The sequence below is a fragment of the Mobula birostris genome, chromosome 9 (genome assembly GCF_030028105.1).
Source record: "Mobula birostris isolate sMobBir1 chromosome 9, sMobBir1.hap1, whole genome shotgun sequence".
Classification (NCBI taxonomy): Eukaryota; Metazoa; Chordata; class Chondrichthyes; order Myliobatiformes; family Myliobatidae; genus Mobula; species Mobula birostris.
The window spans coordinates 143019459-143035924 of NC_092378.1; the positions used below are offsets into that span (position 1 = coordinate 143019459).

At 42.5% G+C, this 16466-nt stretch overlaps 1 protein-coding gene across 1 annotated transcript in view; it reads left to right on the plus strand.

Annotated features, from left to right (window-relative positions):
- Positions 1-16265, plus strand: part of cops3 (COP9 signalosome subunit 3) — a 42128-nt gene extending 25863 nt beyond the window's left edge. The window contains exons 8-12 of the mRNA XM_072269031.1: positions 4195-4368; positions 6985-7071; positions 9726-9839; positions 15128-15208; positions 15921-16265. Coding sequence (XP_072125132.1) covers positions 4195-4368; positions 6985-7071; positions 9726-9839; positions 15128-15208; positions 15921-15974 — 510 coding nt within the window. The 3' untranslated portion in view covers positions 15975-16265. The remainder of the gene's footprint in view (positions 1-4194; positions 4369-6984; positions 7072-9725; positions 9840-15127; positions 15209-15920) is intronic.
- The last annotated feature ends 201 nt before the right edge of the window (positions 16266-16466 follow it).

The following is a 16466-nucleotide window of genomic DNA, read 5'->3' on the forward strand; positions in this document are numbered from 1 at the left end:
TGTCTCCATCATCAATTGTCTTTGCCTTCCTCTTGCTTTCTTCCCTTCAATCTTTCCCATAATTACCGTGCATTCTAACTCCTCTTTCCTAATCACATGTCCAGTGAAGGTACATTGCCTTTTCATGATCTCATGCATTATTTCTCTTTTTGTGCTTGCTCTGTTCATGACATCCTTGTTAGATATTCATTTCGTCCATGATATTCTTTGCATCCTCCTCAAAAGCCACATCTCTGCTGCTTCAAGCAACACACATCAAAGTTGCTGGTGAACGCAGCAGGCCAAGCAGCATCTCTTGGAAGAGGTACAGTGGACGTTTCAGGCCGAGACCCTTCGTCAGACCTGATGAAGGGTTTCGGCCTGAAACGTCGACTGTACCTCTTCCTAGAGATGCTGCCTGGCCTGCTGCGTTCATCAGCAACTTTGATGTGTGTTGCTTGAATTTCCAGCATCTGCAGAATTCCTCGTCTCTGCTGCTTCAATTGGTTTCCTCATGTTACTAGATATTGTCCAACATTCTGAGCCATGTAACATAACTGGATAAATGTAACATTAATTAGCTTTGTTAAATCACCCACAACAGCCTGCTGCCTAATTCTTTATGTTAAGACTACTTTAAGAATTAGTTTAGTGGATTAGGAAACCAGAGATATACTAATGATTCAGATTCACTTATTTATCAGGTGTACATTGAAACCTACAATGAAATTTATCTTTTGCATTACAACAAATTCACCTAAGGGTATACTGGGGTAGCCTGCAAACGTTGCCACACATTCTGGCGCCAACATAGCAAGCCTATGGTGCTTGGCAGAACAACACAGAATACAACAGGGAACAAAACATTAGCAAAACAAATCCCATTCCTCTAACCCACCCACCCCCCCACCCCATAACCAAGTCAGTAGTTACATTTAAATCTAGGTTCTTGACTAGTAAGGGTGTCAAAAGTCACAGAGAAAGCAGAAGAATGGGGTTGAGAGGGATACTAGATGATGAAATGGTGGAGCAGACTGGATGGGCCAAATGGCCTAATTTGATCCTATGTCTTATAGTTACACACAGTGCTGAAATGATATGGAGATATTAACGCAGGCATGCTCATCACCTTTGTAGGATGAGACTAAAGTTCAAATCTGACTACAGAAACAGAATTTAAATTCAGTTAATTAAATGATTGGAATATAAAGTTAGCAGCAGTATTGGTAATTATTAAACTCCAGGTTATCAGAGTCCATCTGCTGATACTTATAATGCAGATAATCTGCTGCCATTTCCTGTTTTGCTTGTCATTCCAACACTGTATGTACCATTGTAGTTGACTTAGATGCATTTGAATTAGTCTAGCTATTTACTTAATTCCAGGCCATTTGGAGATGCAGGATAAATGCTGGTCTTGTCAGCAATGTCTACATCCTGTGAATAGACTAAATGTAAATTTAGAGCAGTAATTTAAACTAATTTAATATGATTGAAAATGGAACATGGTGTAAATGCTCAGTAGGTCAGGCAGCATCTGTGGCAGAGAAACAGAGTTCAGGGTTTGCATTGAAGGTCCTTAGTAGCATTATCATTTGAAGTACGTAAGCTTTGAACTGGAGCATGTTTCCTTTTCCACAGATACTGCCTGATATGCAGAATGTTTTGTTTCAGATTTCCAGCATCAGCAGTTCTTTATAAAATTTTTATTCAAAATTATGCTGTTTGTTTATACTTCAGTTTTTTTTAAATTCAAAAAGAATGGCTGTACATCAAATTAACTAAGCGTGTCCATTACTTGGTTAATTTTGACTATTTATTTTAATATTTGTGCTCTTTCCCCTGCTGCCCTTTGGTTTGATTTAATTCAGATGTGGACTGGCATATGATGTAAACTGTTGAACACCTTGTGAGCAGCACGACTGACATGATGATAGTAGTGCTGAGGAAAAAGTGACTGGGAGATGGTGCCTACAATGGTAAAGTCTAAAAGTTACCATTTGAACATTCTACAACTGTGTTGCTACTTAAAGGTTTCTCTCCTTTCTGGTTCTGTTGTATCTATTAGTATCATCCCCATTCATTTTCATGTTTATATAATAAACCATAGGAAATTATCAGTGTCCATTTTATGCACACCAACACAAACTGGGCTTGGTCTGTATAGAATATACAGCACAGATCATACAAAAGAAGTCTGTAGTTTTACAGACTCAGTGGACAATTTAATTGTCATATCAAGGAATGTTTTTATTTTGGACTTATAATTCAACTTTGGTTTGATTTGATGAAGGAAATTAATTTATTCCAAATACAAAATTAATAGAAAAAAGATTGGAAAGGGCAAAAGCATTTTCAAAAAAATAGGAAAAGCTGGTTAGTTAATGCAGTGGAAACTTCCATGCCAGTTTTCTCCATTTTTTGTCCTGACCTTAAGGTACAAATTCCTCATGGGGAACCGTCCAAAGGGGAAGGAGAGGAGTTTATTTTTAAAGTCATTCATTTGGAGTTGCAGGATTGTGCTAGGGAAGAGAACTTAGCCACTTCCCTCTGCATTTGGACATTGGAATTGGTTGTTTAATCACTAATTTTTGCAAATGTTAAAAAGATTCAAAGTGATTCAAATTTATAATTCTTTATAAATGCAGAAAAAATGACAATTGGAAGCATCCTTCCCAGTAGCTGATAATTGAGTGTGAAATGCACTGAAGGCAGAAATATTAATTTTGAGGAATAATTGGGAGCTTTTACACATATTGAAGAAATCTGAAAGTGACTTATTCAAAATGTATCAAACTCTTTTCAGTATGAAAGTTCCTATTGTTCTACCCTTTAACATCTTGACCACTCACTTTCTATTTTTATATTTGAATTGGAGAGGGAAGAGAAATTGAGGTTCAGCAGTTTTGGGGTAGTGTGTTAGCATCAAAATTGGGAGATGGGGTTGGTTTTTGCAGTCTCAAGAGAATCTTTTAGGGCGATTGAATTCATGCACAGTGTGAATGCGAAATGTATTTTGTTAGTAATGAGGAGCGGCAATTATTTTTGAGGTTTTGTTGAAAATTAGTAATTAGTGTAGTTCTGTAGAAATTGAAATTTAATATAAATGATAATATATATGTGCTGTCATCAAAGATGGTCTTTGTGCCTTTGACCTAGATTCTTACATAGAAGAATTGAAAGAGCTTTGGAGACACTGTACAGAAAGACTATACTGTCTAAATGTGTCTTACACATGAGAAAGCGTACACACTTTCTTTTGTATTAAAAGAATAATCATTAATGGGGAAAATCTAACGTTCACTGTGTTTATATTTCACTATTCTCAGAATTGCTCAAAGTTTTGTATAATCAGTACAATAAAATGTAACAGGAAATACAGAGCTAGTGATTTGTAGTTGCTAAAACAAACACGGGAAGTGAGGTTTATGAATAAGAGGAGATTTCCCCATGTTAGGGAAACTAATAACAGGAGGAGGTAAATGACTATAATCTTAATTGTACATTAACATTAATGCATTTCAGTCTTTGGTTTTTCTATCGTAGGGCACTTGCTGAACAAGACACTTTGTTTGAAGTTCCACCAGAACAACATGACCTCAGACATTATTGCTTTGGTCCAAATATGAGCTGAATTCCAAATACACAGCCATTTTCATGTAGCTGTTGTTAAGTTACGATGGGGAAGATGTTGGACTAGAAAGAGTATAGACAAGTACATTTATGTGGAAATTCCAAGTTTAGGGAAAAGTAGTTTCTTTTCTTCCTCTGAATTAGCAAGGTTATTATTAATTTAACAAATCGTCTTAAAATAATGATTTCAATATTCTATTGACCAATATAATTTCATAAATTACTGATGTCGCCTTTGACAGTGCTCCTTTTTACTGTGTTTCCAGATTGTACAACTCATCAGTTTTATTCTCTAGAGTTCGACGCTCATCAGGTTCATGCTATGATTTAGGTGGTGGGTGATTATTGTTAGCTGTGCTGCTCACAAAAGCATCTTCAACTGGTGCCCTCATAATGGAGAAGTTCAAATGACAGCAGAGGAAATACTTAAATGTTAAAATATGTATGATTATTAAGGGAACCATCTTAATTTGATGTAAGGATGGTTTTTTTGTTAAACCATTCATCTTTACAGTCTATAGTTTTATATTTATGTTTCTGCATCAAGATAACTGAAATCTTATGTTGTCCATCCTTCAACAGCCTCTTAGTAATGCCTACCATGAATTAGCACAAGTGTATGCAACAAATAATCCTGCAGAACTTCGAAATGTTGTGAACAAGCACAATGAAACATTCACAAGGGATAATAATATGGGACTGGTCAAACAGTGCTTGTCTTCTCTTTATAAAAAGAACATTCAAAGATTAACAAAGGTAAGGCATATGTGCAGAAATTGCACTATACGTCAAAACAGAGACAATAAAATAAATCAGAATGTTGTTTTCTTTCAGTGTACTTAAAAGTACAAATTCTTGCAGTGGAAGCATAATACTACAATTCTTATGAAATAGCCCCATTTCCCCCATTCAAAGTCTTAATCTACTGGAAATATTTTACCTTGATCATAGGTAGACTTTGTAACTTGTTCTCAATTAACTCAGATACTGGACTCAGAAATGCAACAGGTATAAGAGATCACTAAAAGGTGTGTCAACCTGTTTATGCAATAATGGCTAAGACCAGCTTCTTTTCAGTGAGAAAGCTGTTCAAGAAAATAGAATAAAATTATCACTCAGCAAACAGCCCAAAAAAAAAACTGGGGAATTTTTTGCAATGTTTCATTTCACTTCTGAAGGGTGTATCCTCGCAACTTCATCTGCATTGCAGCACTAGAATTGGTGGATGACCTCTCCTGATTCTTAATTGGAAGTTGGGCATGTGTTATTTGCATAGAAATTGAGGCTTTAACCATTATTAGGATTGTTATCTGCAAGGAAATGTGCAAACTTGAGGAATAACTTTAAGAGAAAGATAAGTAACTTTTTGGGAGAAGAAAGAAACATGAAAAGTGTGTTTACATGGTTGACAAGCGAGAGAAAGGGAGGGATGGTAGTAGTACTAACAACTTCTCTGTAATTTGTAAATAGTTAATAAAGAGTTAACTGTAATTTGTAAATTGTAAATAAAGAGTTATACATTAAAGCAAAAGGGCTTTTCATCTATACTGGACTCCAAATTGTCATTTGCACCTGTTGTCAATGAAAATGTACTTTTTCTCTTTCTGGAAATACTCAAATGTTTGCGATCTTCTCATGTTCAAATGCCTATCTAGTGAGTGGCCTTTTCAATGTAATGATATTCTGCATTTCATCATTAGAGGTAGCACAGTGGTGCAGTAGTTACTGTAGCTAACTTGCCATTCTTGAGACCCAGGTTAAATCCTAACCTTGGTGCTGTCTGTGAGTTTTTTGCATGTTTTCTTTAAGTTTTCTTCCACATCCTAGTGCATTAAATGGTTACCGGAAATTATCTCTAGTGTAGGTTACTGAAAATATAATAAAAAGAAAGTTGTTGAGTATGTGTGAAAGAGCATTAAGTTGCAGGGGATGGGGAAATAAGAAATGGGTGAATGAAGTGAATGTCATTACACCTCAAGAGCCATCATGAATCTGATGGGCTGAGTGGCAGCCTCCTATGTTGTTGTTCATATATGGGCATTGATATCTGTTTGGCAAGGCTATCAGGATGGGGAGCAAAGAAGAATCCTCAAGATTTAATATTGCTGACTCATTTAATGTGAAATTTGTTTTGTAAATGCAGTACAGTGCAGACATAAAATTATTGTAAATAAAAAAAACACTGCAGAGGAAAGGAATAACAAGGCAGTGTTCATTGACCATTCCAAAGTCTGATGGCTGAGCAGAAGAAATTGTTTCTAAATCAGGGAGTATGGGTTATAAGGCTCCTGTATCTCCTCCCCGATGATAGTAACAAGACCACAGCTTGTCCCACACGTTGAGGATCCTTAGTGATGGATGCTGCCTTCTTGAGACACTGCCCCTTGAAGGTGCCCTTGGGGAGGCTGTGCCTGTGATGCTTTTCCTACGTTCATGCTTGTGTGGTTGATGTTGAATCAACTGATCTGTGCTTCAGGTAAAATTGACCAGTGCAAGTGCTTATGACTATTAGAAGAAATTGTCATTAGAACTCTGTGTATTGTCAGATAAGGGCATCTGCCGCATTGGTTCTGCTGGGTAGAGGAGTGTTTGTCAATAAAGAAACAAAAGTTTTGGATGAGAAAATAGGTGGAAAAGCATTACAAAACCATGTGTATTGAAAAAAAATCAGCAATTGATATCTGTGTTAAGGAGACCGCTCCACAAAAGATAAAATTATTGTACCATTCAATGTGATAGCACATGTGATGCAAATGTATAGGGCCATTGCAGTTCCCCAATTTTCACACTAATAAAGGGACATAAGAGAGGAGAAAACAACTGCTGAAATTTGCAGAGGACAGGGAAATTAAGACTACTTACATTATCTATTGCCTAATCCAACACAAAGAATTTAAATGAAGCTAAGACCTTTGTGATACGTGTTTCTCACTGATTAACCGTATAAGTATTGGTGAATAGATTCATTGAAAGTTCAAAATCATCCATAGGAATTGATTTGGTTGTCAAACTTTTAGATCTGGTATCTGAATAGCTCCTGAAAATTTTGGGTTGATTTCTAAAAGAACTTAATTTTTGCAGGAAGCACTGATCTTTATATCAAGTATCTAATGTTATTTATGTCTTTTTTTCCCTCACAGGAAGGTAGTTCTAATGCTGTAGATGAGGGTTTGCCAACCTTTTTTATGCTATGGACCCCAATCATTAACTGAGGGGTCTGTGAACCCCGGGTTGGGAACCACTGCTGTAGATTATATTGAGTTTAGTGGAGAGCATACACATATACAATTTAATTGTCGAGACAACTGGTCTACAATGCATTACTGACGCTTTCTGATATTACATTAAGCGTTATCCTCTTTTTAATTGCAGACGTTTTTGACGTTGTCCTTGCAAGACATGGCTAGTAGAGTACAATTATCTGGTGCCCAGGAAGCGGAGAAGTACGTTCTTCACATGGTAAGGCTTTTTGTGTGAAAACGATTTAAAAGATTATAGGTTAACAGAGACTTGAGGAATCAACTGTGTAATTTGTTTAAAACGAGGAGCAAGAGTCATAGAGCTCAATAACATATTGTATTTTGTAAACTAGAGCAGTAAGCTTAAAAAACAAAGGGAAAATACACTCAGTGACCACTTTATAAAGGTACACCTGTATACCTGCTTGTTAATGTAAATATCTAATCAGCCTGTCATGTGGCAACAATTCAATGCATAAAAGCAGGCAAACATGGTCAAAAGGTTCAGTTGTTCAGACCAAATATCAAATAAGGAAGAAATCTGATCTAAGTGACTTTGACCATGGAATGATTGTTGGTGCCAGGTGGGTGGTTTGAATATCTCAGATCTCTTGGGATTTTCATACACAACAGTCTCTACAGTTTGCAGAGAATGGTGCGGTAAAATAAAAATCCAGTGAGCGGCAGTTCTGTGGGTGAAAACATTTGTTAATGAGAGAGGTCAGACTGATTCAAGCTGACAGGAAGGTGACAGTAACTCAGATAAGGACACATTACAACAGTAGTGTGCAGAAGAACATTTTTGAATGTAGAACACATTGAACCTTGAAGTAGATGGGCTACAGCAGCAGAAGACCACTGTGAGTTCCACTCCTGCACCTAATAAAGTGGCCACTGAGTGTAAATGCTTGTGGAATTTAGGTTAAGCACATGAAAGACTAACGTGCAGGTGTGACTATTCCATTGAAGAAAGGACTTTGTTAAAGGAAATGCACCATGTTCATTCAACTTGGTTCTAAAGATGCGAATTATAGTGGGGAGGGATTTGAACTATTGGGACTATCTAAGAAGATTTAATTAAGTTATTTTCTGAAACCTGAAGGGGTTTTGAAAGAGAGATATGACCTAGATAAACAAATCGGTATCATGACATTATTTTAAAATTGTTAACAAGAGATTTGAAATTTCCTTGCCAATTGAGGTTAGGATGTTTTGACAGAATTGCTTATTGAAGCAGATTATTTAATCTTTTAACAGAATGCTAAATTGGTCCTTAGAGGAAAGGGAAATGCATGGTTATTGGAAAAAGGCAGTGCAAGGGAAATAAATCAGAAATCCTGCATTCGAGACCCAGCCATGAAGTGACAGGCCCACTGAATACCTCTACCAGTTCCTAATAGATTCCATAGGAGTTAAAACAGCAGTTAACAGGCTCTCCAAATACATTTGTTCATCTCAAAACTTAGAAGGTGTTGCCTGACATTAATGATGAGGCTAGCTTTTCTCCTCTTCCATCTGACCTTTCGTACTTCCAACCAGGAGGTGGAAAATTGAATCTTGACAGCAATTCTGGAGGCTCGTTGTCATTGCTTGGATTTTCTGAAATTGAGGTCTGAATACATTTGCTCAAATATTGGGGACATAGAGTGGCAATGTGGTAACTATTCTAGCTGTTGCATATAACTATGGCTAATCAATTATTGAAGCAGTGCATAGGAAAATACTGAAAGATTTCCTTCCTTGAAGCAGTAATTTAAATTATTTTGATAGATTTGATCTAAATTTTATACTATCCAGCAGATAGCTGCTGCCATGTCATTGCTGGAGGGGTTGAGTCCTTCAGCATCCATCTTCCTCCAGTTTTCTCTCCCTGATGTTGTGGAATTGACAATTCAGTTTTCCGGGGTTAGTGGGTTCATTTGCAAATGTAAAGCCTACTTTATCAAAAAGTAGTGTTCCTGCTAAATTGGATAACCCTTGCTGGTAATGCTATTAATATTGTTCTATTTAGTGTGTGTATATCCAACCTAGATTACAATATTAGAATTATAATCTATATTGGATATGGATGTAGTAAATGTTCTTTTGTGGGTTGTAAGTACATGATAATAGAAGAAGCAAACTCCTTTGGATTGTTTTTCAAAGTAGAATTGAGGATAATCTTAGGACATGGACATTAGGTAGTTGGGAGATGGAGATGAAGTCATTGCAGTTTTGTGAACAACAGGGGTGGTACAGTAATGTAATGGTTAGTGTAACGCTATTGTAATGCCAGTAGCCTGGGTTCAATTCCCGCCGCTGTCTGTAAGGAGTTAGTATGTTCACCCCTGACCACATGGGTTTTCTGTGGGTGCTGCAGTTTCCTCCTACGGACGCGCACAAAAAATGCTGGTGAATGCAGCAGGACAGGCAGCATCTATAGGAAGAGGTACAGTCGACGTTTCGGGCCGAGACCCTTTGTCAAACGTCGACTGTACCTCTTCCTATAGATGCTGCCTGCCCTGCTGCGTTTACCAGCATTTGTTGTGTGTGTTGCTTGAATTTCCAGCATCTGCAGATTTCTTCGTGTTTGCATCCTCCCAAGGACATATGGGTTAATAGGTTAATTGTTCATATGGGTGTAATTGGGCGGCAGGGGCCTGTTTCCGTGCTGTATCTTGAAAAAGAACAGATTTTATTCACCGGGTGTTTATACTGAGGATTTAACTTTTCACAAAATAGAATGCTGCCGATTTATAGAATGTAATTTATCTTCACTTCAGGGAAAATTATTTCTTCTTTTTATCTAGCTGATCTAGTCTAGTAAAATGATATCATTACACTTACTGATGAGAATCATTGATCTTTGATTTCATGAAACAAATTTTCTTTCAGATTGATGATGGGGAAATTTATGCTAGTATTAATCAGAAGGATGGCATGGTTAGTTTCCATGACAACCCAGAGAAGTACAATAACCCAGCTATGCTTCTCAACATTGACCACGAGGTAACAACTAATTTATTATAGTTGGTGAATGTGATGTTGACATTTTGCTTCAATTATTATGGGATTTGGATGTTACTGGCAAGACTTGCATTTATTAGCCATTGTCTTTGATGAAGTAATGGTGAGCTCTCTTCTTGAACCGTTGCAGTCCTTCTGGTGATGTATTCCCCTTGGTGGTATTAGTAGGGTTTACATATAATGAAGAACAAAAGGTGATGTATAATCCAATTTGGGACATGCCACTTGAAGGGAGATTTGTCTCTTCATGGCACTGCTGTCCGTCCTTGCTTTTCTGACTGTTGGTGGAATTTCACAGTTTAATGACCCAGTCCTCGTGGGGACTTCGCGAACCTCTCTGTTGCCTCTACACTTCCTGAAGCCGCATTTATGCAAACCATTTATTGTGAAAACAGATGGCTATGTGGTACATTCATTGTAACAAGATACAACTAAGTGATAGATGGAGACAAAAGAACATTTTAACTTTCTGGAGAGATTTATTCTCCTGAAAATAAATGTAACAAGATACAGGAACATGCAGCTAAATGATAAATATTGTGGTGGCTCACCCACGCGGCAAGCGAACCGGCTCCAGCAGTCGCGGGCGACTCCGCAGCCAGCAACAATCGAGAGGACTCTGAGTGCGGGGCAGACCTCGGCCTGGAAGGCGGCGTCACTTCCGCCCCGCAAAGAGCGGGGGATACTGGGAGCAGGCACTTAAGCGCGCGGGGATTTAAAACAGTAAACAGTTCAACTAGACCCTGCTTGACTCTGTGTGTTGCTTTCACTCTTTGCGTATCAGCGCAACCACATTGGTGACCCCAACGGTCCAACAGCATTTGGACCCAGCATGAACAACTCAGCTCTGCAGAATGCAGTTTCTCTCAAACTGCCAACCTTCTGGACCACTCAACCCCTGGTCTGGTTTGAGCAAGCAGAGACCCAGTTCGCAGGTCAGGCAAGTTGTCTCAGACACCACCAGGTATTACTACGTGGTGAGCACCCTCAACCAGGAGAAAGCGGGCCGCGTTATTGACTTTCAGTATCAGCCCCCGGCAACAGACAGGTGCGAGGCACTCAAGGCCCTGTTAATCCGCACATTTGGCCTCTTCCGCCGCGAATGGGCCGCGGGATTACTGCATATGGACAGCCTAGGTGACCGTGCGCCCTCAACCCTGATGAGCGACATGCTAGCACTGGCAGATGGCCATAAGCCTTGCCTGCTTTTTGAACAGATCTCCTTGGAGTAAATGCCAGAAGACATCTGCCCCCTGCTAGCAGATGAGGACTTCAGAGACCTGCGCAGGGTGGCTGCCCGCACGGATGTGCTTTGGTACGCCAAACAAAATGGCGGAACCACCATCAAAATTAGTGCTGCGGCACAGCTGAAAGTCCAGCCCTCCCACACCCCAGCAGCGGAGCATGTAGCACCCAGACCAAGGGACGGCACCACTTCTGAGTCTCAGTGTTTTTATCACCAAAGGTGGGGTTCTGGGGCCTGCCGCTGCCAACCGCTATGCTCGTTCCAGAGAAACGCCAGGACCAGCCGTCACTGCTGGCTACGGCGGCTGGTCACCATGATAGCCTCTTCTACGTTTGGGACAAGCACTCTGGGTGTAGATTCCTAGTGGACACGGGGGCGGAAATCAGTGTCCTACCCCCCTCAAGCCACGATACCCAAACTAGAAGAACAGGACCGGAACTTACGGCAGCCAACAGCAGCAGCATCCGCACCTACGGCAGAAGAACCATCCCCTTGCAGTTCAATTCCAGCCACCTTACATAGACATTTATGCTGGCCGCAGTATCACAGCCATTGCTGGGTGCGGACTTCCTCCGCGCACACTGCCTGCTCGTGGATTTGAAGGGGTGACGATTGGTCGATGTGAAGACGTTCCAGTCTTTCTCCCTCGGTGAGGGCAGGTTACCGGCCCCGCACTTGGATCCGTCACTTATTCCGACAACGAGTTTACCAGAGTGTTATCGGAGTTCCCATCTATCATCACGCCGCAGTTTTCCTCAACAGACCCCAAGCACGGCGTGATGCATCACATCCCCACACGGGGACCTCCCCTTCATGCCCGGGCCCACAGGCTACTGCCCGACAAGCTCCGCCTCGCGAAAGAGGAATTCAAGAAAGATGGAGGAGATGGGGATTGTGCGGCATTCCGACAGCCCGTGGGCCTCCCCATTCCATATGGTGCCCAAGTCTGGGGGAGGGTGGAGACCGTGCGGCGACTATAGGAGGCTGAATGACGCCATCACGTCCGATCATTATCCAGTACCGCACATCCAGGACTTCGCGGCCAACCTGCATGGGGCGCGCATCTTTTTGAAGATTGACCGGGTCCGAGGGTATCACCAGATCCCAGTCCACCCAGATGATGTACCCAAGATGGCCCTCATTACCTCTTTTGGCCTGTTCAAGTTCCTCAGGATGCCGTTCGGACTCAAAAACGCGGCGCAGACGTTCCAGCACCTGATGGACGCAGTAGGGCGAGATCTGGACTTTATGTTCATCTGCTTGGATGATATACTTATTGCCAGCCGCTTCCGCCAGGAACATCTAGCACATTTATGCCTGCTGTGCTGCTGCCTAAGTGACTATGGCCTGGCTGTCAACCCTGCCAAGTGCCAGTTCGGTCTCCCCGCCATCGACTTCCTGGGACACTGGATTGACCGCCATGGAGCTGTGCCCCTGCTGGCAAAAGTTGAAGCCATCCGCCAATTTGCCAGACCCAGCACTGTTAAAGGCCTGCAGGAATTTGTTGGGATGGTTAACTTTTATCACCATTTCCTGCCCTCAGCGGCCCGGATCACACAGCCCCTTTTTGGCTTGATGTCTGGCAAGGTCAAAGAGGTCACCTGGACAGAGGAGGCGACGTGGCTTTTGAATAAGCCAAGAACATACTAGCAAATGCCAAGCTCCTGGTCCACTCCCGGGTCGACGTCCCCACTGCCCTCACTGTGGATGCCTCCAACGCGGCAGTTAGCAGCATGCTCAAGCAGCTCATCGAAGGCCAGTGGAGGCCACTCACTTTTTTCAGCCGGCACCTACGACCCCCGGAACTTAAGTACAGCGCACTTCAGGTATTTCCTGGAAGGGAGGGAGTTCACGGTCTTCACAGACCACAAGCCCCTCACATTGGTGTTTGCCAAAGTGTCAGACCCGTGATCGGGCCGCCAGCAACGCCACCTGTCGTACATCTAGGAGTTTACCACCACGATCAAGCACATCTCCGGGAAGAACAACGTGGTAGCCAACGCGCTGTCATGCACCTCTGTCCAATCAGTGCACTGTCTGTCTCCGGGGGTGGGTTATGCGGCATTAGCTAAGGTGCAACGACTGGACAGCGAGATGCTGGTGTACCGAACCGCAGTCTCAGGACTCCGCCTCGAAGACATACCCATTGGGCCTGAAGGTAATGAGCTCCTTTGCCATGTGTCAACCGGGCAACCTTGGCCCATTGTCCCAACCGCTTGGAGGTGCCACGTTTTTGACGCCTTGCACAGTTTAGCCCACCCTTCCATCCAGGCGACCATCTGGCTGATCGCAGACAGGTTTGTGTGGCACGGCCTACGCAAGCAGGTCGGGCACTGGGCCAGGACATGCACGCACTGTCAAACCTCCAAAATCCAGAGGCACGTGAGGGCCCCACTGCAACCCTTCCAGCCGACACATAGGAGGTTTGAACATGTCCACGTGGACATTGTTAGTCCACTGCCGGTTTCGAGAAGAGCGAGATGCCTGTTCACCATGGTGGACAGGTTCACGAGGTGGCCGGAAGCTATCCCACTCGCTGACACGGTCACGGAGACATGCACCAGAGCCCTAATTACCACCTGGGTGGCACGGTTCAGCCTTCCAGCCCACATCACTTCAGACAGGGGTGTGCAGTTCACATCGGCTTTGTGGTCTGCACTGGCACAAGTCCTCGGAACCCAGCTCCACCGAACGACTGTTTACCACATGCAGTCCAACGGCCTGGTGGAATGTGTCCACAGGCACTTGCAGTCAGCCCTGATGGCACAACTCCGACGGCCAGACTGGGTTGACGAACTCCCCTGGGTGCTGGTTGGCATCCGCATGGCACCCAAGGAGGACCTGGCCACATCATTGGCCAAACTTGTTTACGGTGCCCCGCTCACAGTTCCCGGTGAGTTTGTACCAGCACCCCGTGGCCAGGAGGACACACCTACGGCGGTCCTAACTAAACTCCGGGAGTGGCTTGGAATACTTGCCCCAGTCCCGACGTCCCATCATGGAACAACACTCTCTTTCGTGCCCAAGGACCTACAACAGAGCAAGTATGTTTTCATTTGCTGAGGCACCCACAGACCATCCCTGCAGCGACCAGACGAAGGACCCTACAAGGTGGTGCACCATAATGGGACGACCTGTGTTCTCGACATCGGCGGTCGTGAAGAGACTTTTACCCCATTGACCGTCTCAACTGGCGCATCTAGACCTTGAACGCCCGGTTGCGGTACCACCCCCACGACGACGAGGCCGGCCACCTAAAAGAACTGACAGCGTGGACTCTGCACCTCCTAGCGCCGGTTCTCGGTGGCGGGGGGGGGGGGGTCATGTGGCAGCTCGCCCAAGTGGCAAGCGAACCGGCTCCAGCAGTCGCGGGCGACTCCACAGCCAGCAACAATCGAGAGGGCTCTGAGTTCGGGGTAGACCTCGGCCTGGAAGCCGACGTCACTTCTGCCCCGCAAAGAGCGGGGGATGCTGGGAGCGGGGACTTAAACGTGCGGGTATTGAAACAGTAACAGTTCAACCAGACGCTGCTCGACTCAGTGTGTTGCTTTCACTCGTTACATATCAGCGCGACCACAATATATACAAAAGAGTTTCAATAAGCTCTTGTGTCTGCATATCCAGACTAACACACACACAATGCTGGAGGAACTCGGCAGGTCAGAAATGAATAAACAGTCAATATTTTGGGTTGAGACACTTCAAAAGGACTGGAAAGGATGGGGGAAGGTGCCAGAATAAGGAGGTAGGGGAAGGGGAGATAAAGTAAGAAGCTGGGAGGTGATAGGTGGCAGAAATAAAGGGCTGAAGAAGAAGGAATCTGATAGGAGAGGAGAGTGGACCAAGGAAGCAAAGAAAGGAGGTGGTGGTAGGCAGGTGAGATGATAAAGGGGTAAGTGGGGAGTGTTAAAAAAGATTTAATATTTTTGATAGATTTTTTCATCAGTAGACATAATCCTGAGGATAATAATATACAGTTGTCATGTTGATATTTAACTTATTACGTTATCATTTTAATTTCCAGATGCAAAAATGTATAGAATTAGATGAAAAGCTTAAAGCAATGGATCAGGAAATCACTGTTAATCCACAGTTTGTACAGAAGGTAAGAAATGGTTAGAGAGATTGTGCAACTTGTTGCATTGTTTCTCTTGTTGCTTAGCCCCAAGTATTCTTGGAAGATAGAACTGAATTACTTCCTTGAACTATTGTAGTCCTTGGGCCACATTAAATGCCAATATGGGATGTAGAGTCACAGAGTCATAGAATACTACAGCACAGAAACAGGCCCTTCGGTCGATCTAATCCGTGCTGAACTGTTAATCTGCCTGGTCCCAACAACCTATACCCGGACCATAGCCCTCCGTACGCCTCCCATCCGTGTACCTATGTAAATTTCTCTTAAATGTTGAAGTTGAATCGCCACTTCTGCTGGCATCTCGTTCAACATTCTCACCACCCTCTGAGTGAAGAAGTTCCCGCTCAAGTTCCTCACCTTTGACTCTTAACCCATGCCCTCTAGTTCCAGTCTGTTTGGTAGAGAAATACAGGACTTTGATCTAGTGATTATAGAATAATGAAGATCGTGCATTCAAGTCAGTCTTATTCAGGATTATCTCCGCTGAATATTGTTTACATGAGCCCTTGATACTTTCGATGGAAGAATCCTTAAATTACAGCATCCACTCAGCATAACAATGTTTGTTTTTAATAAAATGAGATGCCCAGTATGATTAAAATTCCTTGAAGTTAAGTGCCATGCTGCAGTAGATCCATGGACCGGAGGAGAAAACCCTTTAAATTGCCTTTTCTTGCAGAGTATGGGAACGCAGGAAGATGACGTAGGAAGCAAGGCTTCAAGTTATTCATAAAAGAAATTGTGAAGACGGTGGGAAAGAGCAATAGTAACAAAAGGAGGCAAGTGAAGAAGGTGGATCAGCAGGATTAAAACAAGGAAACTGAGGGGAATGGATTTAGTTGCATGAACATCAGGAGAACAAGTCAACTGTTTTGATGAGTGATTCCTCTGTTGTTAATGCTTTCAGAACTGTTTATCTTGGCAAAAGAATCTTATCGGTAGGAAAAATATCGTTGCTTTATATATCATTGATTCATGGTTAACACCAAACCTGTGTTAAATAAAACTGATCTTTGGTTCTCCATTTTGTTTCTCTACTTATTTTTCTTTCAATCTCCAGTGGAAAGTATTTTTTAAAAGGTCAACTCAATTCATGAAGTGAGATTCTGTATACATTAAAACAACACAAAGACAAGCAGATTTTCTGGATCATTTGATATTATTCCCCATCACGTTTTTAATTCACTTTTTAAGATCTGTAGCATCTGTAGATGAACTTCCCAGT